This window comes from Sarcophilus harrisii, chromosome 2, assembly GCF_902635505.1.
Source record: "Sarcophilus harrisii chromosome 2, mSarHar1.11, whole genome shotgun sequence".
NCBI lineage: Eukaryota > Metazoa > Chordata > Mammalia > Dasyuromorphia > Dasyuridae > Sarcophilus > Sarcophilus harrisii.
This window is the reverse complement of record NC_045427.1, coordinates 463,304,210-463,330,912: the sequence shown is the minus strand read 5'-3', so window position 1 is coordinate 463,330,912 and position 26,703 is coordinate 463,304,210. Positions and strand designations below refer to the sequence as shown.

The 26,703-nt window shown below is 32.1% G+C and overlaps 1 protein-coding gene across 6 annotated transcripts in view; it reads right to left on the bottom strand.

Moving 5' to 3' along the window:
- PHKB (phosphorylase kinase regulatory subunit beta) overlaps positions 1-26,703 on the bottom strand; it is a 254,816-nt gene that overhangs the window by 180,938 nt on the left and 47,175 nt on the right. For all 6 annotated transcript variants that reach the window (XM_031954432.1, XM_031954430.1, XM_031954428.1 and 3 more), the window contains 2 exons: positions 24,410-24,509; positions 12,736-12,843 (listed from right to left, as the gene is read on the bottom strand). In XM_031954432.1, coding sequence (XP_031810292.1) covers positions 12,736-12,843; positions 24,410-24,509 — 208 coding nt within the window. The remainder of the gene's footprint in view (positions 1-12,735; positions 12,844-24,409; positions 24,510-26,703) is intronic.

Genomic DNA, 26,703 nt, shown 5'->3' with positions numbered 1-26,703 from the left:
AGACAAATGATGTCAATAAAATGTATTTTTAAAATGCAAATAACCTCAATTCAGTCTCCAGTGAAATATAATTTTGCAGATTTTCCAGAAATTGATAAATAACAGTAAGAATTGTTCAAAAGAAAAATAATATTTTCCCCCTGAGGCGATTGGGGTTAAATGACTTGCCCAGCATCACACAGTTAGGAAAGAAATAATATCTTAAAAGGAGATATTAAGAATGAAATTAAATCAGAGCTCTCAATAAAGAATTAAAAAGAAAACAAACAGCACTTAAGAAAAAAGTTTTAAAAAACACAAAGGAGACCACCTCAAAAGTAGACTGTTAGTGAGAGAATAATAGATATGGAGAACAAAAAAACAGAAGTGGAAGAAAATTAGGCAGAAAAGAAGCAAAAAGCAAGAACCTTTAGGAAAACAAAACTATGAAAGCCAAAGTGACAGGTTGCTCTGAGCAGTGACAACTTAAAAATAATAGGCTACCCAGAAGAACAAAATGTATCTTTCAAAGTCAAATTCCATATTGTAGAAAATAATACAAGAATATTTACCAGTCTTTTTGAATATTACAATAAACTGAATTCAGATAGTAACACAATTCTTATCGACCAAATAAGATACATCTAAATCAAATAAGCAGAAAAATATCAGAGGCAAAAAAACCAAAATTTCCATAATAAATAAGGTACAAAATGATTAAACTTAACAATTTATATTTTAGTATGAACAAAATATTTTGTAAATGACAAGGAAGAACTTTGACTATAGAGACATAATTTAAATTAGCCAAGAATAATTCTAGAGGCATAATATATTGCAAAGGATAAGATAATAAGAGAAAATAAGGAAAAATAAGAATTCAAGATAGAGCCCAAAACAACATATTCTGTGAGTCATATCTAATTATCAATGAAAAAAAAAATAAGCCCTCAAAAAGAGTCATTTAGGGCATTCCTCAAAGACAAAGATGAGCACAATATTTGACTTGAGAAACACTGGGAACAAAAAGAAATTATAGATATATAGTTATTAGTTTGTAAGATCCTTGAGCTCAGCAACTATCTTTTGGCTCTTTTTGTATCCCTGGTGCTTAACACAATGTCTGATACAAAGTAAGCACTGAATAAATGTCTATTGATGGATTATTGATTGATTGATAAGTACAATTATTCAAAAGAAACAAAGACAATTCTTTCATGTTTATGCTATTATTAAAAAACAAAAAAAGGACATTATCTTCAATATAAGAATAAAAAGGATCAAGAAACAAAAACTAACAATTTTAAATAATATTTAAAACTAATCAAACTAATAGAAATTGATCCCTTCAATTACGCATATTGACTAAGAAAATGACAAAACAATATCTGTTATGCTGTTTTTACTTATTTTAAAAATATTTATGTAAAAATTTTAAAAATTCCCTATAATATTTTCATGAATTTATGGGGTAGAACTTAAAGATTGATATCTCTGCCTTAAATAATCAAAGTGGAAAAGAAAAAAAGTTGAATTAATATTCCTCAGACAAAATATTAGCATTTCCTTTATGGGAATTATGAAGGGAAAATGAGGAAACAATGAATAGGAACAGGGAGGATTTAATATGGCCTGAATAATGACATGTTCAAAGAACAAGATAAATGAACACTTAAGATGCATCCAAAAAAAAATAATTATGATACATGTCATTTTTTCTCTTGTTTTTATAATAGCTTTTTATTTTTCAAAATAAAAATTTTCAACATTTACCCTTGCAAAATCTTGTGTCCCATATTTTTCTTTCTCTGTTCTCAATTCCCCCCTCCCCTAGACAGCAAATAATCTAATATAGGTTAAACATATTTCCATATTTATTATGCTGTACAAGAAAATCAGGTCCAAAAGGGAAAAAAAATGAGAGAAAAAAACTTTCAAAAGCAAACAACAAAAAAGATGAAAATACTTTATGTTGTGATTCACATTCAGTCTCCATGGTCCTCTCTCTGGATACATATGGCTCTCTACATCACAAGACAATTAGAATTGCCCTGAATCATCTCATTGTCCAGCACAGTTGATTATCACATAATTTTGTTATTGTTGTTCTCTTGGTTCTACTCACTTCGCTTAGTATTAGCTCATGTAAGTCTCTCCAGGCCTTTCTGAAATCTGCCTGCTGATCGTTTCTTATCCTTTTTACGATCTCTCTGAAATAGAGACCTAAAAGAGACACTGCTGGATCAAAGAGTATGCACAGTTTTGTAGCTTTTGGGGCACAGTTCCAAATTGCTCTCCAGAATGCCTGGATTAATTCATAACACCACCAACAATGTATTAGTGCCTCAGTTTTCCCACACCCCTCCAACACTTATCATTATCTTTTCCTATTATCTTAGCCAATCTGATAAGTGTGAAGTGGTTACTTCAGAGTACAATATACACTCTTCAGAAGAAAAAAAATCATTTCTAAAAAACATACTAACAAAATAGGTAAAATATGAATGAATTGAACATTCAATTAAAAAAAAAAAAAAACTAAGGAGAAGAGTGGAGCCAAACTGGCAGAGGACAGACAGCTGAGCACTCTCAACATTCCTCTTCAAATAAATTTGAAATAATTCCTCAAATCAATTTTTGAAATGATAAGAGCCAAAAATCGGTCAGGGAGAACCATTTTTCTAAATTAGAATTAATCTAATAGGTTCAGCAAGAAAGGTCTGTAGCACCATTGTGGGAACTAGCCCAGAGTATACACAGAAGCAAAACTAGCAGCAGGCCTTGAAAGATGATTGCAAAAGTGGTAGCAACAATAGCAGTGGTTATCTTCCAACTGATATAATGAAATGATTTTCAAAAGAACACTTGGAAAGTAATAACAAAGAAAAGAAAGATTGTTCCATATAGCACTATAATAAAGAGAAATGAAAATCTAAATTTTAAAAACTCATATAAAATGAAACCAATAAAAGATAATTATAATGGCCAAGATTTGTCCTGAGACAATGCAACTTCTTTCTTTCATTATATAAGTGAAGGACCATAGTATGGAATTGTGGGTATGCTAGTAGATGTGTTTGATATGTTGCTTTCACTGAAACACTTTTCTTTTCCTTTTGAAATATTTGTTAAACTCAATTGGGTATAGTAATTTATCTTACACTAAGGGAAAAAAAGGAGAGGGAGAGGATAAGAGAAGGAAGATGATGCTGAGAGAAAGTAGGGCAGATTAGGAAAGATGGTAGTCAGAAGTAAAGTGCTTTTGAGGACAAACAAAGTAAAAGCGGAGAGAAAATAGAATAAATGTAATGCAAGATACTTTTTCTTCTTTTTTTTTCTCTTGTGGTATTTTATTTTCTTTCTCCCTTAACTCTCCTTTCCCCAAGACAAGTATACATGTACAATCTTTTAAATATATTTCTATATTTGACATATTGTGAAAGAAATCAGAACAAGAAGGAAAAAAAAAACACAAGAATGAAAAAGCAAGCAAACAAAATAGTATACTTCAATCCTCATTCAGTCTCCATACTTCTTTCTCTGGATGTGGATGGCATTTTCTATCCCAAGTCTATTGGAATTTTCTTGGATTATTCTATTGCTAAAAAATAAACAAAACAAAACAAAACAAAAACTATCACCACGTAGTCTTAATGTTACTGTATACAATGTTCTCCTGGTTCTTCTCACTTCACACACTATCAGTTCATATAAATCTTTAAAGGCTTTTCTGAAATCAGCCAACTCATCTTTTCATATAGAACAATAATATTTCATTACATTCACATGTCATAACTCAATTGATGGGCATCCACTAAATTTCAAATTTCTTGACACCACAAAAAGAGCTGCTTCCACACATTTTTGCACATGTGGATCCTTTTCTCTCCTTTATGATCTCTTTGGGATACAGACTCAGTAGTAACAATGCTGGATCACAGGGTATACACAGTTTGATAGTCCTTTGGATATAGTTCTAAATTGTTTTTCATAATGCTTGGATCAGTTCACAACTTCACTAACAATGTATTAGTGTTCCAGTTTTCCCATATCCCCTTCAACATTTATAATTATCTTTTCCTGTCATTTTAGCTAATCTGATAAGTGTGAGATGGTACCACATAGTTGTTTAATTAATATAATTCTGAGATACTACTCACATGTATTGAACTGGTTAATATGATAGAAAAAGAAAATGAAAAATAGTGGAGAAGGTGTGGGAAAATTGAGACACTGATGCCATTACTGGTAAAGTTATGAATTGATTCAACAATTATGTAGAGCAATTTAAAACTATACTCAAAGACCTATAAAACTATACGTATGCCCTTTGGCCTGGTAATATCATTACTAGGTCTATATTCCCAAAGAGATTAAAAAAAAAAAAAAAAAAAAAAAAGGAAAAGGACCTACACATGCAAAAATATTTCTAACAGCTATTTTCTGAATTGAATTGATGATTGAGAGGACATCCATCAATTGGGGAATGACTGAACAGGTTGTGGTATATGATTGTAATGTAGTACTATTATGATATAAGAAATGATGAGCAAGATGCTCTCAGAAAAATCTGGAGACACTTACATGAACTAACTCAAAGTGAAGTGATTAGAACCAGGAGAACCTGTACAAGTAACAGCAATGCTGTAAGATGATCAACTGTGAATAACTTTGCTATTCTTAATAATACAATTGTCTAAGACAACTCTGAAGGACTTATACTGAAAAATCCTATCCACCTCCAGAGGAAAAACTGATGGAGTCTGAATACAAATCAAAACATCCTTTTTAAATTCTTCTTTGAAGTCTTATTTACTGGGGGAACGGAGCCAAGATGGCGGAGAAGACACACATGACTTTCTAAGCTCTTCTCTTACCCTCTTTATCAATATTATATCGAACCTCAAAAATAGTCTTGACTGCTACAATTCATAAAGATTAGAAGTATAACAACTCCACAGCCGAAGAAAATCTGAAGTCTTGCCAAAAAAAGTTTGTCCCCGGGCAGGAGTAGGGGGGTGGGGGAGGTGGGGGAGGGGGGGGGGGGAGATCAGCACAGACAGGGAGAGAAACAAGTTTCCGAGCAGAGCCTCAAACCGTAAGTGAGAACACAGATCGTAGCACAAGCTCACAGCCCCAACCCGAAGTACAGGGTTTTTCTTTGGGGCAGTTGTGAATCTGCACGGCAGGAGGGCACAGCCCAGATTAGCCTCTAATCTGCACAGTGGGGGGCTCAGCTTGGGGCAATAGAGCTTTCCTAGGGCCAGTTTGCATGGGCCAAAGACTTCCGGGCAGACTTCAGTAGAGCCGGGCTATTTACTTGTCAGCTGCTAATACCCACAGCCCCATAAGGAGCTCTGGCCTGGGGCAGTGACACTTTCACCACTTAGTCTCTAGCATTAGGTCAGTCGCTAACCCACACAGCCCAACTGGGCACTTCCATAGCTGGGCCAGTGCTGAATCCACCTCTGGTTGGGGGAAGGGAAAACTCTCACTCAGAGCACTCCCATACCTCGGAGCCAGAAGCCGGTTTACATCTCTCCCTGCTCTGCAGAGGAAGCTGGGTAACCCCTTGCCTAGAAGGCATACCCTAAAGGCTTTAAAATATAAATTTAAAAAAAAATGAAAAGAACGATTGACAGCTTCTATGCAGAAAAAGAGCAGGTCAGCAAACCTGAAGAGACTAATAGCAAAAAGGCACCAGACAATACCCCAAAGGGGAATCTCACCTGTCCCGTTTTACATGATGCTCTCATAGAAAGTCTCAAAAGAGAGTTAGCAGAAAAATGGGGAAAGGAAAGAGAAGCTTTACAAGAGAGCAACAACTTCCTGAAATATGGAATTGAAAAGATAAAAATTCCAGGAAGTGTAGGGAAACAAAAATTGTGAAGTAAAAAATCAAAGTAAAATTTGTGAATTGAAAAGACAAAGAACCTCAAAAAAAGTAGGATCTGTGAATTGAAAAAATATCACTAAAAATCGGAAATGGAAAAAAATTCCATAGAGCAAAACAATCCATTAAAACTCAATTGGACAATTACAGAAAGAAGTAAAAAAAAACAAGAAGAAAATAATTCTTAAAAATCAGAACTGAACAAATAGAAATAATGATTCATTGAGAGCAAGAATCATAACAAACCAAAAAATGACAAACTAGAAAACCATGAATTATCTACTCAAAATGACAGACTTGAAAATAGATCAGGAGAGATAATCTGAGGATTATTGACTTTCCCAAAATTAATGATGAAAAAAAAGAGCCTAGATACTATTTTACAAGAAATCATCAAAAGAAGTGCCATTAATAGAATCAGAAGGTAAAAGGAATGAAAGAATTCATCAACACCTTCTAAAAAAACCTCAAAAATAAAACCCCAAGAATATTTTGCAAATTCAGAACTACTGATTAAGGAAAAATTTACAAAGCAGCCAAAAAAAGCCAATTTAAAGAAGTGCCACAATAATCACCAAGATCTGGCGCCTCCACATTAAAAGATCAAGGACCTGAATCTGAATTCAACAAAAGAACTGAATACCAAACTACCCAGCTAAGCTGACATTTTCCCAGGGAAGAAGATGGACATTTAAAAACAAATGAATTCCATTTGTTTCTAGAAAAACCAGAACTAAAACAAAAATTGATCTCCAAACATAGACCTCAAGAATGAGAAAAGGTAAAAAAAACTCTTGAGAATTGTATTTCGGGATATAAAAAAAATACATGTATAATTTTTACTTGATATAACATAAAAAAGGAAGGTGATATGGAAAAGGTGGGAAGAGGGAAAAAGAGGAAACCACATCCCACCAAGAGGCAAAGGGAAACTTATCATATTGAGGGAATTAGAGAGGGAGGAAATGGAATCTTACTCTCATCAGAGTTGGCTCAAAGAGAAATAATTGACAAATTTGTTTTAAAAAATCTCCCGCCTCATTAAAAGGAAAAAAGGAAAAGAAAAGAACATGAAGAAGGGAAAAGACTAAAGGGGAGGAGGATTCCAAAGAGGAAGCCTAGTACAAAAACTGTAAAAGGAAACAGGGTGGAGGGCAAGAAAGAGCATAATCTGGGTTTTAGATGGCAGAAATCAAATATTAATTCTAACCATCAATGAAGGAAAACCTCCCAAAAGAGGAGGAGATAGCAACTGACAAAGTCAGAACCCTACAAATGTTGTTTAAAGAAACATTTAAAGAGGAAATTAAAGTAAAACTGGAGAAAATCTATTATGCCTTGGTGAAGCCAAAGGGTAGCCATCCTTATCTCAGATCAAGCAAAAGCAAAATTGATCTAATTAAGAGATAAGGAAGGAAACCATCTTGCTAAAGGCTGATAAACAACAACAAACATATTAAAATATAGCACCAAGTGGTATGGCATCCAACTTCAAAAGGAAAGAAGAGTTGCAAAAGAAATAGACAAAAAACTGAAATACTGGAAGATCTCAATCTTGACCTCGAATTAGACAAATCAAACCACAAACAAATAAGAAAGAAATAAAGAAGGAAAAGAATATTAAAAAATTAGGTTTAGATCTTTGAGAAAATTGAATAGAAGAAAGGAAATATTTCTTCTCAGCAGTTCATGGAATCATTCAAAAACTGACCAATATTAGACATAAAGACCTCAAAATGAAATGCAAAAGCAAAAGAAATGCCTTTTCAGACACAGTCAAAAAACAATTCAACAAAACGTTAGGGTACAGACCAAAAGTAATTGAAACTAAAATCTTATCTTAAAAATGATTATGAAAAGCAAATTATAGATACAATTAATAATTTCACCTAAGATAATGAACAAACAAGAGACGCTACCAAATTTGTGGATGCCCAAAGTAATAAGAAAATTTTATATCCTTAGAGGCTTACTTGAATAAAACAGAAAGAAAAGATTAATGAATTGGTTAACTAAAAAACTTTAAAAAAAATTAAAGCCCAATCAAAAACTAAATTGAAATTAAAATTAAAGGAGAAAATAACATTGAAAGTAAAAAACATTGAACTAATTAAAAACTAAGAGTTTTCTATGAAAAAAGCCAATAAATAGATACCTTGAAATCTGATTAGAATAAGGAGGGAGAAAATAAAATTAGTAGTCTTAAAATGAAAAGGAGAACTTTCCACCAATGAAAGGAATAGAAAGAATAAGTTATTTTGCCTAACTTTATGCCAAAATTGATAACCAATGAAATGGATACCACCAAAAATAGATAGACTAACGAGGAGAAGTAATTTTAAAGTCCCATTTAAAAAAGAAATAGAACAGGCAATTAAACACCCTACCAAACATTAAAAACAATTGCCCAATGCTATATAAATTTTTGAAAATAGAATAAATCCACCTAAATTCCTTTTATGACACACATGTACTGAACCAAAACAGGTAGGTTGAAAACAGAGAAAGAAAATATTAGACCAATCCTCCTAATGAATATTTATCTAAAAAACCTTGCAAGATATTAGCAAAAAGACTACCAAAAATCACCCCAGATTATTTACAAAGACAAGTAGGATTTTACCAAATGCACTGTCCAATATTAGAAAAACATCAACCACTTCCAGATTATAACAAATTAAAAAAACCATATAGACATCTCAAACACATTGCAGAAAAAGCAATTGACAAAACCAAATCCATTCCTTTAAATAATTGAGATACAAGAATAAAAGGTTTTCCAAATAATACATGAGCATCTATTTAAAAAACCACATAAGCATCAATTAATACAACCAACCATCCAACAAGTCAGGAAAAAGTGCCCACTATAATTACTAATTTAAAAATTGTATTAGAAATGCTGCTTTGCAAAAGACTAAAAGAGATTAAAGGAAAATAATAGGAAAGGAGGAAACAAATATTACTTTTGCTAATATATAGGTATACAAAGAACCCAAATTCACTAAAAGTTAATAGAATAATCCACAAAAAGCAAGTTGTTATTAAATAAATAAACCACAAATCATCAAGTACTTATGTACCAAAAAATATTAAAGAGCATTAAAAAAATTTTAAAGTTAAATGATAATATAATATTTAGGAATCTATCAAAAAGAATAACAAATGCAACTATTTTACAACCAAATCAGTTTGATAAGATTTGAAAAAGTCTGGATAGCAAAAAATAATAAAAATAATTACCACAATTTAATCCAACAAAGATCAAAGGAATATTTATGACCAATAAAAATTACTATAAATAAAAATTTAGGAAAACAACAAGAAGAACAAGAATTATGAAAAAAAAAACTAGAGTCATTTATTCACCAAAATTAAATTGTCAATTAAAAAACCTATTAAAAAGTGGATCAAAATGCAGACAAATAATAACAAATGAAAATTTACTAACAAAGTCTATTTAAAGCCATTTACCAAATATGTAAAAATTAATTTAAAATGACCTAGAAACCAAACCAATAATTTATGAAGGAAAAAGGTCAAGAATTTCAAGAATTAATAAAAAGAAATAAACAATTGAGGTAACTTAAATAATTCCAGATGAAAAAAAATTATGCAAGAAGATTACAAAACCATTTGATTCACAATAATTTGTCTGGAATGTAAACATCAAGAGACAAAATAGAAAAAGTATTCAAACTGGGCATTTTGACAGTAAAAGGACCTAGTTTGGCCATCCAAAATAGTTGAAAAAATTGTATAAAAAATTGGAAACTTTAAAATGACAAAATAGGATGTAGATAATCAGGTGAAGAAGATTAAGGAAACTGTGTGTATCATGAAAGCTAGCATATTATTTAAGAAATACAAATAAGACAAAACCTGGATAATTCTTACCTTCAGACGATGGAAGAAAAGGAATTTACCAAAGGAAAACAGAACCAATCTTGAACTTGACACAAAATCAGACAATATTTCGATTATCAACTGACTACACTTTTGATCCAAAGAATTACTGGTCAGAACAAGAATCTAAAAAGGGAGTAATTATTGTGAAAATTTTTTAAGTATTGGTACTGATTTAGAGGCCTCAGCAAAAATGGTAGAAAAATTTGGACTAATTTATAAAAATTACTCATTCTTAATGAAATGGTATAGGATAATAACAAGAAACATGAAAATTAAACTATTAAGTCAATAAAAGATATTAAATAAATAAATAAGAAATATTAGACAAATGAGATACCATTACCATTTGATTGGCTGAATGACAAAGTAATGAAAAATTTGGATTAAGAAAACAGGAATAACTTTTACATTTTGGTTTTCTGTGAAGATAAATAAGGACTTGAAACAATTTTGGAATTAATTTAAATTACAATATATATTTTATAATTTAATAAAACTATTTATTTAAAGAGGTAAAAGAGGGGAAAAACTTAAATAAATTTTAAAGTCAAAATGTAAACCACATCCTTTGTAAAAGTTGGTAATAAAAAAAAGTAAAATAGAAGAATTAATTGTTTCAAATGTTTAATAAATAAATAATTGAAAATAAATTTTGTAAGGAAATGCCATAGGTATTGATGAAAGGGAAGAAAAAAAAATAAACTATAAACAAATTTAAAGATACTTTTAAAATATACTTCCCAATTACTATATACCTGATTCTCCAAAATTAGAGAAGGATTGGAAAATTGAAAGAATTTTCAAATCAAGTTAAATTAAGGAGTTTGTAATGAAAAATTAAAACCAAAAGTATTGCACAATTTCTCAAAAGTAATATAGCCCCCTCTGTTCCTATTAGATACCCAATTCATCCAAGATATAAGTATTGACAGATTATCTCCACTACCCATCAACCATATATCAAAATCTGAACAAATTATTCAATCATTTTTTTCTAAGTGAATTAGTCAGAATGTCAAGTTCCCTAAGTATTTATGTGTTTGAATCCTAGTGTTGACTCACATGGAAGCAATGCTTGTGTGCTTGGGTTTGCACCTTTGAGAGTTCACACATTAGCTCACACATTAGTTCACAAGTTTGGAAGATTCACAAGTGTTCACAAATATGGGAGATTCACAAAATTAACTTTGTAACTTTGTGAATTCATACCTCCCATAATCCCACTCTCGGAGGAGGAGTCAACCTTTTAATTTACACCTCTAAAAGAGCATAAAAAGAGCTGAGTTAGAGAAGTGAATTCAGTTCGGAAGATTGCCAGGAGTTGGAGTTGAGCTAGAGGCAGAAGCTGACAGAAGCAAAGGACTAGCAACAAGAGCTCTCAGAACCAAAAAAAGCTAACTAGGCTATTTTGGAAGAGACAATAAAAAATTGGATTTTAACTCCTGGCTGTATTTGAGGTGATTATCACTTTGAACCGAAACTAAGGCTGCCTCCAGAGAACTGCCACAAGAAACTTGCTCCCAGAGAGAACGATCATATTATACAAAAGAAGAGAATATCACATTTATGTTTGATTATACCATTTGCTGATTCTATCTATTTCAAAACAATGAAGCCTCCACAATGAGATTTATAATCATTCATGATGATCCATAGAGGAAAATAATTAGATATAAAAGCTTTATTGTCTTGGCAATTGTGGTCAAACTCAAATTGAAATGGGGCCCACTAAATTATGTACAAGAATCCCTCTGGGTCAAAAGATGACTGAGTAGTTTTACCTGCTAATGCTATGATTTATGTATTTTTATTTATTTTGTTAAATATTTCCTAATTACATTTTAACCTGGTTCATGTATTTGATGCTACTGGTCTAGGATTATTGAACGATTGTACAGAGAGCCTACAATGTGGGTCAAAGAGCACATTCATTTGGATAAAACTATAAACAGACAATGAATAGGAGCCATAACTGACTATAAAGAGAAATATGAAATGGATTGCAATTGAGGAACTCCACACACACTTTTTGTGATTTCCCGCTCTCCTCAAGCTTCTCCCTAAAAAAAAAAATCCATTTTTAAAAGCAGTAATAGTCCTCTAGAAATACAATATGGTTATGAGTCATGATCTATTGCAACAAGTGAATAATACAAGCTGTGAGTCACTCAAACACATTGGAGCATTTTACAAAAAAAAAAAAAAAATCATATGCAACAAGTGGTGTAAAATATATCAAAGAGACATAAAGTTGAGGGCAGGGTGTAAATCACTCATTGATGTAAAGAGATAACCAATGAAGAGTTCAAAAGCTGTAATGGTAATTTTGTAATATTAACAAACAAAAAGAAAAGCTTTTCTAGAGTTCATTGGAAAGATTCCCAGTATAAGATGTATAGAAAGATATATAGAAGAATTGCATATGGTAAAAAAATTATGAATAGGACACAATCTATACAGGATAGAAACTAACTATATTGATGATATGACAGCTCCTCCAAAGCAATGAAGAATGCACCTAATTCACTGTACTTGAGTCTATGTCAAGAAATCATTAGTGCTCATGAAGATGTATAAAGAACTTGAGTATGTGAGAATTTCTTGTGAAGACAAAGCATTATACCAACATTAGTAAATAAGAAAGGAGGCAAGGAGATCTGCATTACTGGAGGGGATCTCTACAATTATGAGAACACAATAATGGAACTGGTAACACTGATCACAAAACAGAATGATGGAATAAGCAGCATACTGATCGTAGAATAACTAGACATATAAGTATTCACATAATAAGATCAAAAGTTAGATGAAAACTCTAGAGATCACCTAATCCAAACCTCTCCTTATTTAGAGACTTAATTCCAAAGCCTGCTCTGCCAAAAAATTGTTACTGGTCTACTATTAACAAATATCAGAAAATTTTAATGTAATTAATATAAGAAAATTATTTTTACCTGAAGATGACCATATTCCTCATAGGAAAAGACTTCATCTCCTGTATGTACATTGAAAATAGAATGGAGGCATGTTGTTGGGCGGGGATCTTGTTTAAATTGCTGAACCTGTAAGCAAAAACATAATAAAATGAAAGTGAGAAAACCTTAGAGACTTACAGTTGTCCTTTTATAGAAATTTAATTGTGCAAGGCAGAAACATTATGCAATATATTAAACTAGACTACATTCAAGAGAGGAGGCAAGTACTACAAAGAAAGAGCTCATGTGTGCTAACTTAATATAAACAGTGAATACTGTTGCTAAATAGTAACTATTTGGTAAACACATCTCAAGGATAAGGTACATGTTAATATAGCAACTATGGCTTTCCCAACTCTCATGCTTTATTTCAGCATCAAAATCATATCAATACTTTATCCTGTACTACACTGAACTTCATTATTGTTATTCACAAATGCTTATGTGAGATTATGAGAAAGTACTTCAAGCAACAATTACTGCTTCATTCTAATTCATTAGCTATTCTGTAACCTAGCAAGTTTCAATGCACAGTTTCTCCCTGTAAAGAGAAAATTTTCTATGTTTCTACTTCGTTATTCATTTCCTTTCCCATATGTGCTTCTCAGTATTAAGGCTACCTAAACTTTAGAGAACAAAGACCAAACCTTTTATTATCTTATATGACATTATGAGCATGAAATGAATATTAAATAATCCATCATTTGCTTCATATCTCCACATACCAAATCCCTTCCATTAGGCTGAGACCATATTGTACATGATTTACTCAATAAAAAGCAAATTATTTTTATTCTTTGAATAATTTGAAGTGATGACAACATTTGTGTGGTCAAGATTTTACTATAAGAATCATACAGATCATTTGTAATATGTTAAAGTAACCCTAAACCCTAACATTTAAATATGTCTTTCCATATATTTCCATGATCGACAATTATGAAAGATACGACTAATGATTGTTAGCAAAGCAGATAGAACACCAGGCTTGAAATCAGAAAGACTTTCATTTAAATATGGCCCCAGACACTAAAAAGCTGTGTGACTCTGGGAAAGTCACTTAACCCTATTTGTCTCAGTTTCCTCATCTATGAAATGGACAAGAAAAGGAAACAGCAAACCATTGCAATATCTTTGCTGAGAAAATTCCAAATGGGGAAACAAATAGTCATGGCTAAACAACATCAACAAAGTATAAAGACTTAGATGGAAATGTAGATTTCTCTTTCACATAAAATTTTTAGCCATTCCAGGTTATCCTCTAGATACTGCAATATCAATCCAGCCAGATTTTCTTAAGGTCTGAATAACTTAAAGCAAGTGGTCAGGTGAATTACCTATCACTTAAAATTTAATTTAGATATCACTTCCTCCAAGCATCCTTCACTGATTTTCTTGATTTATAATAATTCTCCTTCCTAAGATGTCACAAGGAATCCTATATTTAAGAATTGGAAGTGACTTAGGGACAATTTAGTCCAATGCATTCATTTCATTTTATACATATGGGAAACTGAGGCACAGAGTTCAAGTGACTTGAATAAGGTTACACAGATGGTAAGCATCAGAGGCAGTATTTGAACTCAAGTCCCCTGATTCCATGGCAAGTCATAACTAATTTTTCTAATATTCTATTCACCCCCTTAGTTTCTTTCATGTCTATATTTTGGTTGGATTTATCTAGTTCTGAGAGGTGACAGTTGAAGTTCCCCATTAGAAGAGTTTGCTGTTTATTTCTTCCTGTAACTTAATTTCTCCTATATAAATTGGATCCTATACCATTTGGTATATATATATGTTTAGTACTGATATTGCTTCATTATTTATGGTACTTTTTTTAAAGCAAGATATAACTTCTGTATCTTTAATTTAATTTAATTAGGTCTGTTTTTGCTTTTATTTTTTATGGCATCAGGATAGCTATTTCTACTTAAAAAAAAAAAAAAAACTTCAGCTAAAGCACAATAGATTCTAAGTCCCTTTATTTAATGTATGTCTGTGCTTCAAGTATGTTTCATGTAAACAACATAACACAAAATTCTGTTTTTGATTCACTCTGCTAAACACTTCTGTTTTATGGAAGAGTTCATCCCATTTACATTTACAGTTACTATTACTACCTATGTATTTCCCTCCATCCTATTCTGCCTCCTGTTTATCCTCTTTCTTCTTTCACCTTTTCCCTGCTTACCAGTGTTTTGCCTCTGTCTACCATCTTCCCTGATTGTCTTCCTTCTATCATTTCTCATCCACATCCTCAACCCCCTTTCTTCCTCTCTTCCTCTCCTAATTCCCTGTCATATAAGATAAGATTTCTATATTAAACTGATTGTGTATAGTATTCCCTTTCTGAACCAATACTGATGAGACTAAGAAGTGATGCTCATAACTCACTTGCCCATCTTCCCATGTAATAGGTCTGCTCTTCATTTGAAATAATTTACTTCACTCTACATCTACCTTCCTTCTGCACCCAATGTACTCTTTTTTTCTCATCCCTTAATTTTTAAAATGTCATTTCCTCAAATTTACCTTATGCCTGGAACCCTCTATGTATATTTTTTCTAGATGTACTACTAGTGATACAATCATTAAGAATAACAAGTATCATTTTTCTCATTGAATACCTTATGTTTCCTTTTCCCTTTTTAGCCATTTATGTTTTTCTTGGGTCTTTATATTGGTTGAGTTCTGGTTTTCTCCTTAAGAAGGCTTGAATAATCCATTTTTTTCCCTTTGAAGTATTATATTTAACTTCTTCAGATAGGTGATTCTTGGTTGTAATCCTAACTCTTTTTGCTAGACTATCATGTTGAATGACCTTTGGAACTTTAATATTGTAGCTGCCAAGTCCTGTATAATCCTGGTTCTTACTCCCCAATATTTGAATTGTTCTTTATGGATACTTGTATTTTTTCTTGGCCTGATAGTTTTGAAATTTGGCTATAATATTTCTTGGAGTTTTTGTTTGGTTGATAGCTAGATGATCAGTGTATTCTTTCAATGACTATTTTACCCTCGGCTTCCAAGACATCCAGGCAGTTGTTCTTTATAATTTCTTGAAAGATGTTTTCTGGGTTCTCCTTTTGTTTATGGTTTTTTGGGTAGTCCAATGAATAAGATACTGTCTGTACTGGATCTGTTTTCCACGTCACTTGTTTTTCCCATGAGATACTTTACATTTCTTCCATTTTTTTCATACTTCTGAATTTATTTGATAGATTCTTGATGTCTCAACTATTAACTAGCTTTCTACTAGCCCAACTTTTTACTTTTAAGAATGATATTTTCCTTAATTAGTTTTTAATACTTTTCATATGCTCAAGTGTAGTCTTTTAGGAATTATTTTCTTTAGTATTTTCCTTTTACATTTGTCCAATTTTATTTTTTAAAACAGTTTTCCAAATTGTTTATTCTTTTTTTTATAATTCTCTTATATCACTCTCATTTCTTTTCCCAATTTTTCTTCTACCTGTCATATTATTTTTAAACTCCTTTTTGAGCTCTTCTATGAGTTCATTATGGACTTGAGACCATTTCCCATTTATCTCTGAGGCTTTGCCCACAGGTATTTTAATGTTGTTGTGTTGTAAGTTTGTATCTTGGTCTTCCTAGTCACCATAATAAATTTCTATGGTCAGAGTTTTGGTTTTTTCCTCCTCCTCTGTTCTTCCCTTTCTCCTTCCCTCTTTTTCTCTTTTCCTCTCTCCCTCCCAACTTCCCTCTCCTTCCTTCCATCCCTTTGCTTTTTTTTTCCTTTCTTTTAAATTTAACCTCTTCCCCCTGGTGGGAGGAGTAACCATCTAAGATTTCTTGGGCTAGTGGCCATAGGCTCCAACTGTTTACCTGGTGCTGCACTAATGGTGCTTTGAAGCCCCTGAGTGACTTTCATGTCTGGTGCTGGGTGAGGAGGAGGGGTGAGGGTGTGACTATTGCTGGAGTACTGGTACTGAGCTGGGGTCCTAGTGGTGTTGTCTAACATATGTTGAGTCCAAGTGGGGTGTTTCTGTATTTTCCTGGGGCTACACTGAAGCACATGATGAGACATCTAGGTGCTGAAGGATCTTATTTGTCTGGGCTATGAGGAGACACACAGAATTCTGCCTCTTGAGGATGCCTCCCTGGGTCATATACAGGGTCTATACCAGAGCACATGGTGATTTTCTGTGCTGAAGTCCACTAGGTCCCCTGGTTTTGTTAATGGCTGTGGAGGGATCCTGGTATTTGTGTTTACCTATTCCACTACACAGGGGCTCAAGATATCCTTCTGGTTTGCTTAGATGGGGCTTGCTGCCAGCTTGTTGGAGAGTTCCTGTCTTGGACTGTGCCTCACCCTTTTATGAATAAAACAGATTCCTCCTGGCAATCTGCCAAGTTTCACTAAAATATTATTTTGATTTTTCTCTTTGCTGGTTGTGCTGCTCCAGGACATGTCTTGGGGCATGATTTTATTGTTGTCTGTCTGGAGGTGAACATGGGAGTGTTACAGTAATTCACTGTTCACTCTGAAATTTTAGCTCCTGGAAGTGAATCTCAGTAGGTACTTTTTTCCACTGTACCTTGTGAGCAGCCTACAAAATACTTTGCTTTATAAGTTGAATGAATTTCTTCCATGATAATGTTTATTCAACCTATGTGAATTAGTGTCTTATCACTCTACAATACTTACAGTTTCCTGAAATAATATTTTACCTGAGATCTGTCTCCTCCAGTGCCTAAAAGAGTACCTTCTACATGGTTCTTAAAGGTCCATCTGGATAATCATGAATAAACATGCAGTCAACCTACCACTTGCCTCACAAGATTTTTGTGAGGACCAAATGAGATAATGCACTTAACACTGGGCCTGGCACATAATAGGTGTTAGATAATTGCTTGTTCTTCTCTTTTCCTCTACTTTTTACCCACACTATTCTGCCTATCTAAGTTCTCTGCAACCTTACAGACTTCATCAAGAATGTTCCTAAAATAAAGTTCATGCGTACTTTAGTCATCCCATGTGAATCAAAAAGGTCAAAGAGTTTAACATATCATAAAGCAATTGTTGCTAGAAATATGTTGTTAATTTATAACCATTCTCACTATAAGCCAGAAGTCAGCATGAGAATTTAAATATAACCATTATTTCAGGGGGAAACAACAACTACTAAATGATTCAAGACGCTCAAAAGAGAAATTACATAACTGTGTTTTTAAGTTTTGAAGCAGTTAGGCTAACTAATTTGGAATCTCAAAAACCCCCATTTCTATAAACGCTTAAGATTAACAAGGTATGATGTCTGGCAATTTAAACAACAATGACAACTCTTAAGGGAATAGTCAAGAGAGATCTGTAGCCAACATTTCTATCATGCCCTGAAAACAGAGGTGAAAAAAATGATTAAAGGATTCACTTCTTAGACTAAAGTCAACATAGAAAAAAATGTATTCACTTAATTTTGCTGAGAAATTGTAGCTTGCTTTTTCCTAAAAGTCAGTCATTGCAAATAAACAATGTTTTCCTTTGGGCAAAGGCAAGGTAGTATATTTGCAGACATTATTCAGTCACAGCCTTGAGATATCCAAATGGAAAAAATTCTAGAGTTGGGGAGTTCTTGACAGGGTAACATCTATAAAACAATACTGATGTTTTTAGTGCCTCCAACATGCCACAATTTCACTGCAATCTACATTTGCAGCTTTACTTCATATGATGCATTCTGTGTTATAGCTAAGTGGAACTACTAGCCATTCCCCAAACTCAATCTGCCATTTTTCACATTGGTGCATTAGTGTAGGCTATAGTAAGTACACATAGCTAAACTGTACTTTTTTTTTTTTAAACCATATCCATCTGTTAAATTGCCCTCTTTCCCCCTTCAAGCTCAGATTGTGGATTATATCTTCCAAGAATGCTTCTATTATTTCCCCAAGTGAAAAGTCACTTTCCTTACTCAAATTTTTCTGTGGCATTCAGGATTTAACTTAGAGCGTGAAAGAGTATGAAGAGTTGCCCAATATTTCTGAACTCTATATTATAATACAATAGAGTGACCATGTTTTAGTATAACCATATACTATAATCTTTTTAATGAAACCTGCATACTTAGGTTAGTTATCATCAGAAGAGATTTTATGTTACATCATGAATTACTCAACAATATCATCATTAACAAATACTTCTTACGTAGCTATTCAAGTATAGCAGAACTCAAAGCAAGTTATGGTCTTACAGACATTTCCAAAATGAGGATGTATACTCAGGGAATGATACTAAGTGGCATATGATTAACCTATCAGAGGGCAGAAATATAGGTCACATCTAATTCTCTCTGCCACAGCTAACCATGGGCTTATTTCTAACACAACTTTACCTATCCCCTTCTCTCATTTTATCTATATATTCACCATCCTGACCTCATATTTCTATCTCCTAATTCTGGGTTCCTGTGGCTATTCCTTTCAAGATATTTATAATATAAATAGTCCAGACATACCCAGCAGCTGCACTAAAAAAATTCCTATCTTTCCCCTACATGCCCTGCCAACCCTGTTCCCCAGATCAGCTCTCCACTGGAGCATACTTCTCTCAGGAGGCAACCACTATTAAAAGTGGTTAAGATATTACTCTTTTTTTCATATAATTATAGCTTTTGAAAGTATTAAAAAAAAAAGATATTACTCTTTATTTTAGGTGCAACCAAATGAGACACATAGGATAAGCAGGTTGAGATTTTCTTTTAACTCTTATTACATTTTCCCAAATCTATTCATCTCCAAATTTACTTAAGGCACAGTCACCCAGGTTCACAAGTTTGGTATTATCTTTAACTCTTTACATTTCCTTACAATAGATATCCAATTAGTTGCAAAATCTTGGCATTTCTACCTGCAGGACAATTCATTCAATTCTCTCTAGTTATGTTGTCATCAGACTTTCAACATCTCTTATCTGGTCTACTGCAACAGTCTCCTACTTAGTCTTTCTGACTCAAGTCTCCTCTTTTGCTAAACCATCCTCCTCAAGGTTGCCAAAAATGATTTTTCCTAAAAGAGTAAGTCTGACCATATAACTTCCCTACTGAAATTCCATTGGTTCATTCCACTAATACTAGGATTTAATATTATTTCATCTTTATCTCATTCTTTTTACTTTCTACATTATCTATATTTTATAATATATGTACAATTGTTACTAAAATAATCCATGCATATAATTTATTTTAAAGACATATTGTGAGTGCTTACTCAAAAAATTTACTGATAGAGATATGTGATATTACAAAGTCTGGACAGCACTACTTCACTTATATTCTTTTTGACCTTTAGCTACTTCATTTTTCAGACATCTGAAATATGGAAAAGAAGGGATGGTATATTTATGAAGGTAGGAATCACTAGGTAGCAAAATATGAAGGTGGCCATATGTGAAAGTACATTTTGTGTCCTAGATTAGGTTTTCAGGAAGAAAACATGGAAAGAATAAGTATATATTTAAGCAGCAAGGCAACAGCTAAAAGAAATAAAAGTTAACATTAAGAATAAATATTAGTGAATCCTCTTCATTTTTCTCTTTAACCTTTCTCTCTTAGTAATCTCATCAATTTCCAAGGATTTAACTTCCCTCTCAATGTGGGTAACTCCCCAAAAGTCCCATATTATCAATTCCTTGTAAATACATAAAAACTTATCTCCAGATGACCAAAAAAAAAAAAAAAAAAAAAAAAAAAAAAACCCAACAACAACAACAACAACAACAAAAAAAAAAACCTACAAGCTTTGGGTCCAAACAACATACAGATTACATAAATCACTTGTGTTTTTATTTATACTAGAGAGAAATAAAATAAATTTGACAAGGATTTTTCCTGAATGAGTAAAGGAATATTTTCTTCCTATCCTAAAGCAAGAGTTAAGTTCCAGGAAAGAAAAGGGGGCAATAATTATTGTCTAACACAGTGCCTTGTCAGTCACTACAACATCAATAAGGTTGACAACTTTATGCATTTTGACTACATTCACATTAAATAAAAGAGGAGACAGAGGCAAGAAATAGCAGTCTCAATAACTACTACATTAAGCCAAAGGATTTGGGAACTCAGACACAGTGATATAATACTTATGGGATTTACAAGGAACTTAATAGGTACAGTAGAAGATTTCAGAGTTTTGTTTTAAGAAATGGATGTTTTTAAAGTATACTTTATTCTATTCAATGTATATTGTAACTCTCCCAATACTTTAGAGGATTAATGATTTTAAAACTGTGAGTGTACCCACCATGAATGCCATAACACTACCAAATCAATTTCATGATTTACTGTAACCAAAAAGAATTTTTTTCTTGAGGGCATCCTGGGGGATAAGTTTCTTATAAATAAGATTGATCCTTGGATAATATATATTCAGGTCATTGTTGGATCCATATGTCAAGCCTTTTAATTTTGCTAGAACTTTTCAAATAGTGTATTCTTCAAAGAGAGTCTCTGAGAAGCAAAAGTCATGGCAAAAGGCATTATAAAACATTTAGTCAAGCTTTTTTTTACTAAACATATTTAAAATTAATCAGCGAATTTTACTGAATGACTCATAATTAGCATTTACATGATAATTATAAATGATTTGTTAAATTACAAAAGCCTGATTAAATATATATTATAATACTAAATAATTTAACTTTGGCATATATATTACTATAACATGATCTCACACTACAACCAAATTCAAACATGTTACCTTTGATAATATTTCATATTATATCATATCCAAAGAACTAATTTATGCTTTTATACAACTCATGATAACTGTATTTTTGTATGATGTTAGCAAAGGGGCCCAGATAGATAACATAAAATGTCAAGGAGGTGTAGAGATGATGGATTCATGTTAGCTTAGGGAACTCAAGCTAAAATAAGGTAAATCTGGACTAGAATCTGCAAAGAAACATATATGACTACATAATAAGAGAACAAAGTTTAAATATTCCTTCAGTAAGACTATGTAACAAATGTTTCAGCCAAATAAATACATGAGATTCAAGCCACTCAACTTGTTTAGCAATTACCTGAAACTCGGGGATTTGACATAATTATTCTTGAGGGAAAAGCAAGAGAGTGTAGATTGATAAATATCAGACAATAGTAACAAAACAGGTTATAAGAGAAAAAAGGGCAATAATTAAATACTCCTAATACATCTAAGCTGATGCATTTTTCATATTCAGAAAGATTCTCATATTCTATCACATCTCCTGGTCAGTAAAAAGAATGGCTTTGATTTTTACTTCAATGTATTCTGTAATATACTACTTTTAACTTCAGTGTAACAGCTGAATATGTTTACTGAGACAGTGATTTGAAATGTCTAATTTTGGCAGGCAAATTATCAGTTTTTTACATATCTCCATAGCAACTAATGAATAAATATATTTGCTCTGTAAGCAGTTTCATTTTCTAAATTCTCAAGGAAGAATATTGTAGTGATTTTAAAAAAATAAAACATTTGTTTTCAATTATATGTTTTATAACACAAAAAAAGAACAATTACAATTTTCTAGCTAATACCCAATATAAAGGTAGCAAATAATAAAATATATAGAGAATTTTACAGGAAATTGATGTTTAAGCAATTTGTGTTGCTTCATGTTAAATATAACACGGTTCCTACTCTTAAGAAATTTAAAAGGTAAAGGATTCTTATAGGAAAAGAAGAATTTCAACTCCATTCATGTATATAAGGTATTTATTTCTAAATATTATTACAAGAAAATAAAACTAAAGTAAAAGGATCAGTCATACATTTTTAAATTGCTAGACTGCAAGTTCCATATTGGTTTCTTGGAAAAAGCTGCTTATATATAACCAGGCATTTCATCTTAATTTTTACAATAAAGTTAAGACTATAACTTGTGTTCTTATGTTGTAGAGTCATGTCTGATTCTTTGTGACCCCATTTGGGGTTTACTAAAGTTTTCCTTCCCAAGATCATTTTTACAGAGGAGGAATTAAGGCAAATATGTTAAGTAACTTGCCAAGTGTCACAGAGCCAGTAAGTATCTAAGGCTGGATTTGAATTCACATAAAGGAATTTTCCTGATTCCAGGCCCAGTGCTCTATCTACTATACCATCTAATTGCCCTAAGACTGTACCTAGAAGTGTTGAATGCTTGGCCTGTGCCAATCAAGTCCACAAAAACTCCCAAGTGAGCCAGATCAGATTACAATATAATGAGAAATGTTCAACAAAATAAACGCAGTACATTACATTACTGATGATAATAATTTGTGGGTTTTCTAAGTCAATACGCAGCCAGCAAAGATATAATGCTATTTGAACTAGGCCCCATGGCTCTACAATATTGAATCTTGTGAAAATTTATACTAGGGCACCAGCCCTGAAGTCAGGAGGAACTGAGTTCAAATCTGTCCTCAGACACTTAAGGCTTCCTAATTGAGTGACCCTGGGCAAGTCACTTAATCCAGTTGCCTCAGGGGAAAAAAAAAGAAAAAGAAAATTTATACTAGGATGGACTAGTTTCAACAATGATACTTCCTAAGAACATTAATTCTATCTACCAAGCCCAGTTGTTGTCGTTGTTGTTGTTCCTTTTAAATAAGCAAATAAAATAGAAATTAAGTAAGAGGAAATTTCTATTTTAATTTGATTGGAAAAAAAAATACTATATACATCCCACAGCAGTGTTCAAAAGAAAAGACTATATATAACAGGCTGTTCTTAAATAACAGTATAAAAGCCATAGAAGTAGTAGCACTTGTTTGTATATCATTTTAACTCATTCAACAAGCACTGTAGTAAACTATAATTATCTTTGTGCCATATTTCCAAACTAGACAACAGGCTTCCTGAGAACAGGTGTCTTACTTTTTATCTTTCCCATTGCTCAGCACAAAGGTAAGTAGAAAGGTGATACTTGTAAAGTACTCTAGAATTTAATCTTATCTTCTGTCAAATAAAGAATTAGGAAACACTAAGGCCTAAGAATGGGAAAGTAACATGCCCAAGAACACGTAGCATGTAAGCAGCAGATGTGAGATTAAAAGGCATTTGCTCTCAGTTCACTATTGTTTCTACTACAAACCATTAGGAACTGAATTTGGATGTTCTGTAGTTTCTGGCTATTTTGGAATAGGAAAGTCAAAGTTATCCTCTGCTTGATCAAATAAATAGTAGGAAGGATGCTTTGATTTCCTACTTGAAACAGAAGGAATTATGTTGATTTATATATACTTGGGCAATCACAGAAAATATATTTTATGCACACACATATATGTATACACATAAATATCTCTTTTTTGAATAGCTTTTTCTGCAGTTATGAGAACAGTTACCCTTAATAAGGATATGGAGCCTTCTATACACCCCAGCAAATTCAGTAAGGTGATCATTTGAAGTGAAAAATGTTAGTATATAAATTATGAAAATTAATAAAGTGGCAAAATATGAATTACAATTCTTAATTGATTCTGTCAAAAATGTTCTGCTGATTTCTAACAGGTGTGCTGAGGAGACAGCAACCTCTTTACTTAACTGCACTATCCTATAATTCAGCTTTGCTTTTTCAAAGGCAATTTTCCCCCAGAAAATACTATTGCTAATGGTTAATTTAATCTTCTAGAATTAACTGAGAAGTTCTATCCATACTACACTGTTTTACCTTATCAGCCTGGCGCATGTAGCAGTAGAGAATTCCTCTCATACATTTTATAGCTGAATGCTCCAGCTCATGGGTCCTTCCCTTGTCATCATCAATGCGCCTGGTTGAGAGAGATAATTCACAAAACAAATTGGAAATGCATTTGCAAAGAAAGCAGAGCTTTACATAATTAAGTATTTAACTATTCAGTTAATCCTGTGTTACAGTGATGTCCACTAATTCTGCAACAGTTAAAGACCAACATTTTTTTCTTTTTCATTATTAAAAATAAATTATTATTAATCTTTTATAAAATCTATATTTCCTATTACATCCCTGCCCATGCCCCTTCCTGGGGAGCCATTTCTTATGAAGGAGAGATAGAAAGACAGACAAATATAGAGACACTCAGAGAAATACAGAGAGACAGAAGTACAGGAAAAAATTTTTAAAAAAAAGTCTAACATACACAGTATTCCAAACATCATCTCTGTAAAGAAGGGAGAAAAGTTGCTTCTCATATTTCTTTGGAGTCAAACTTAATTGTTATGATATTTAGAGCATTCAGTTTCCCATTTGTTCTGTTCCTAATTTGTTTATATTTATATTATAATGTAATTAGTCATTGTGCATATTGTTTTCCTTTTCTGGTTATGTCACATTTTGTTAGTTAATTAAATCTCATGTTTTTCTACATTCATCATGTTAATCATTTATTATAACATAATAATATTTTGTTATATTCACGAACAACAAATTGTCTATCTTTCAATAAATGAAGATCTACCTAACTTCCAGTTCTTTTCTATGTCAAAAAATGCCACTATGAATAGTTTGGTATAGATGAAATCAGTCTTTTTTATTAATAACTTTCTTGTGTTTTATATATCATCAATTATTCAAATAAAACCTCATCTAAACATCAATTTTTAAAAAGACAATACAAGACAAAACCATGTTGTCTGTTTTACCTCGTACTACCATAAGGTTATTGTCAGGTATCAATATTTTAACACAGCTAAATTTCTACATGGAAATCAGAAAACAAAGGAGGAAGCACCATTTATAGGTGATGAAAGACTCAGTTAAATATTCTGCTTATCTCTATTTCTTCATTTAAAAAGCCTGAAACATGTTACATATATAGTAAGTAGAAATTTTCTAAATGTTTTCAAAAAACAACTACTTTTACCCCTACTTTTAATATGCTTTAAAAACTCATGATGATTCAAATATACTTATAAAAAAACAACCCTGAGCATGATGAAAAAACTCAAAAATAGTTCATAAGAGAATTCATTTTGTATTTTTCTCTACTTACAGAAATTTGTTTCTTTAGATTGTTAATTCTGTATACTAGAAATTAAAAGTTTTAAAGGGATATGCAACTAAATTATATTTGGGATTTAATTTTATTGAACTAAAAAAGGAAGCTATTCACCTGTCACCACCCAGGTACACTTAAAGTCTAAAGTCTTTACATAGAACTCAATAAATCATGTCCTAGAATTGATTTAAATACTTTCTTCTTTAGGCACAATCTGTGCACATAAATTGTAAGTGACAGGAAGAATATTGTTAGACTTAAAAGATTAATAAATTTCTTGGGAGGGGGAGAAACCAATTTTTGTTATTGGTCAATAACAATTTTTTTTTTTAGTCTTATCTGCCTCTTCATGACCCTTTTTTTTGTTTTTTGTTTTGTTTGTTTTGGATTTTTTTTTTGGGGGGGGGGTTGGCAAAGATACTGGAGTGGTTTTCCATTTTTTTCTCCAGCTCATTTTACAGATAAGTAACTGAGGTAAACAGAGTTCAAGTGACTTGCTGAGGACTACATAGCTAGTAAGTGTCTGAGGCCAAATTTGAACTGAGAAAGATGAGTCTTCCTCCCTCCTAATCCAGTGCTCTATCCACTGTGTCAACCAGCTGCTCTCCACAAGTATTGTTTTTATTTTTAAATTTTTATTATTATAGCTTATTTATTTATTTGCTTACTTATTTATTTATTATAAATTTATTTTATATTATATTATATATTATATTACATATTTATATTATAATATAAATTATTATAAATTTATTTATTTAAAATATATGCATAGGTAAGTTTTCAACATTGACCCTTGCAAAACCTTCTGTTCCAAATTTTCCCCTACTTCCTTCCATCCCCTCCCCTAGATGGCAGGTAGTCCAATACATGTTAAATATGTTAAAGTATATGTTAAATCCAATATATGTATACATATTCATATAGTTATCTTGTACAAGAAAAGTCAGATCTAGAAAGAAAGAAAAAACACGAGAAGGAAAACAAA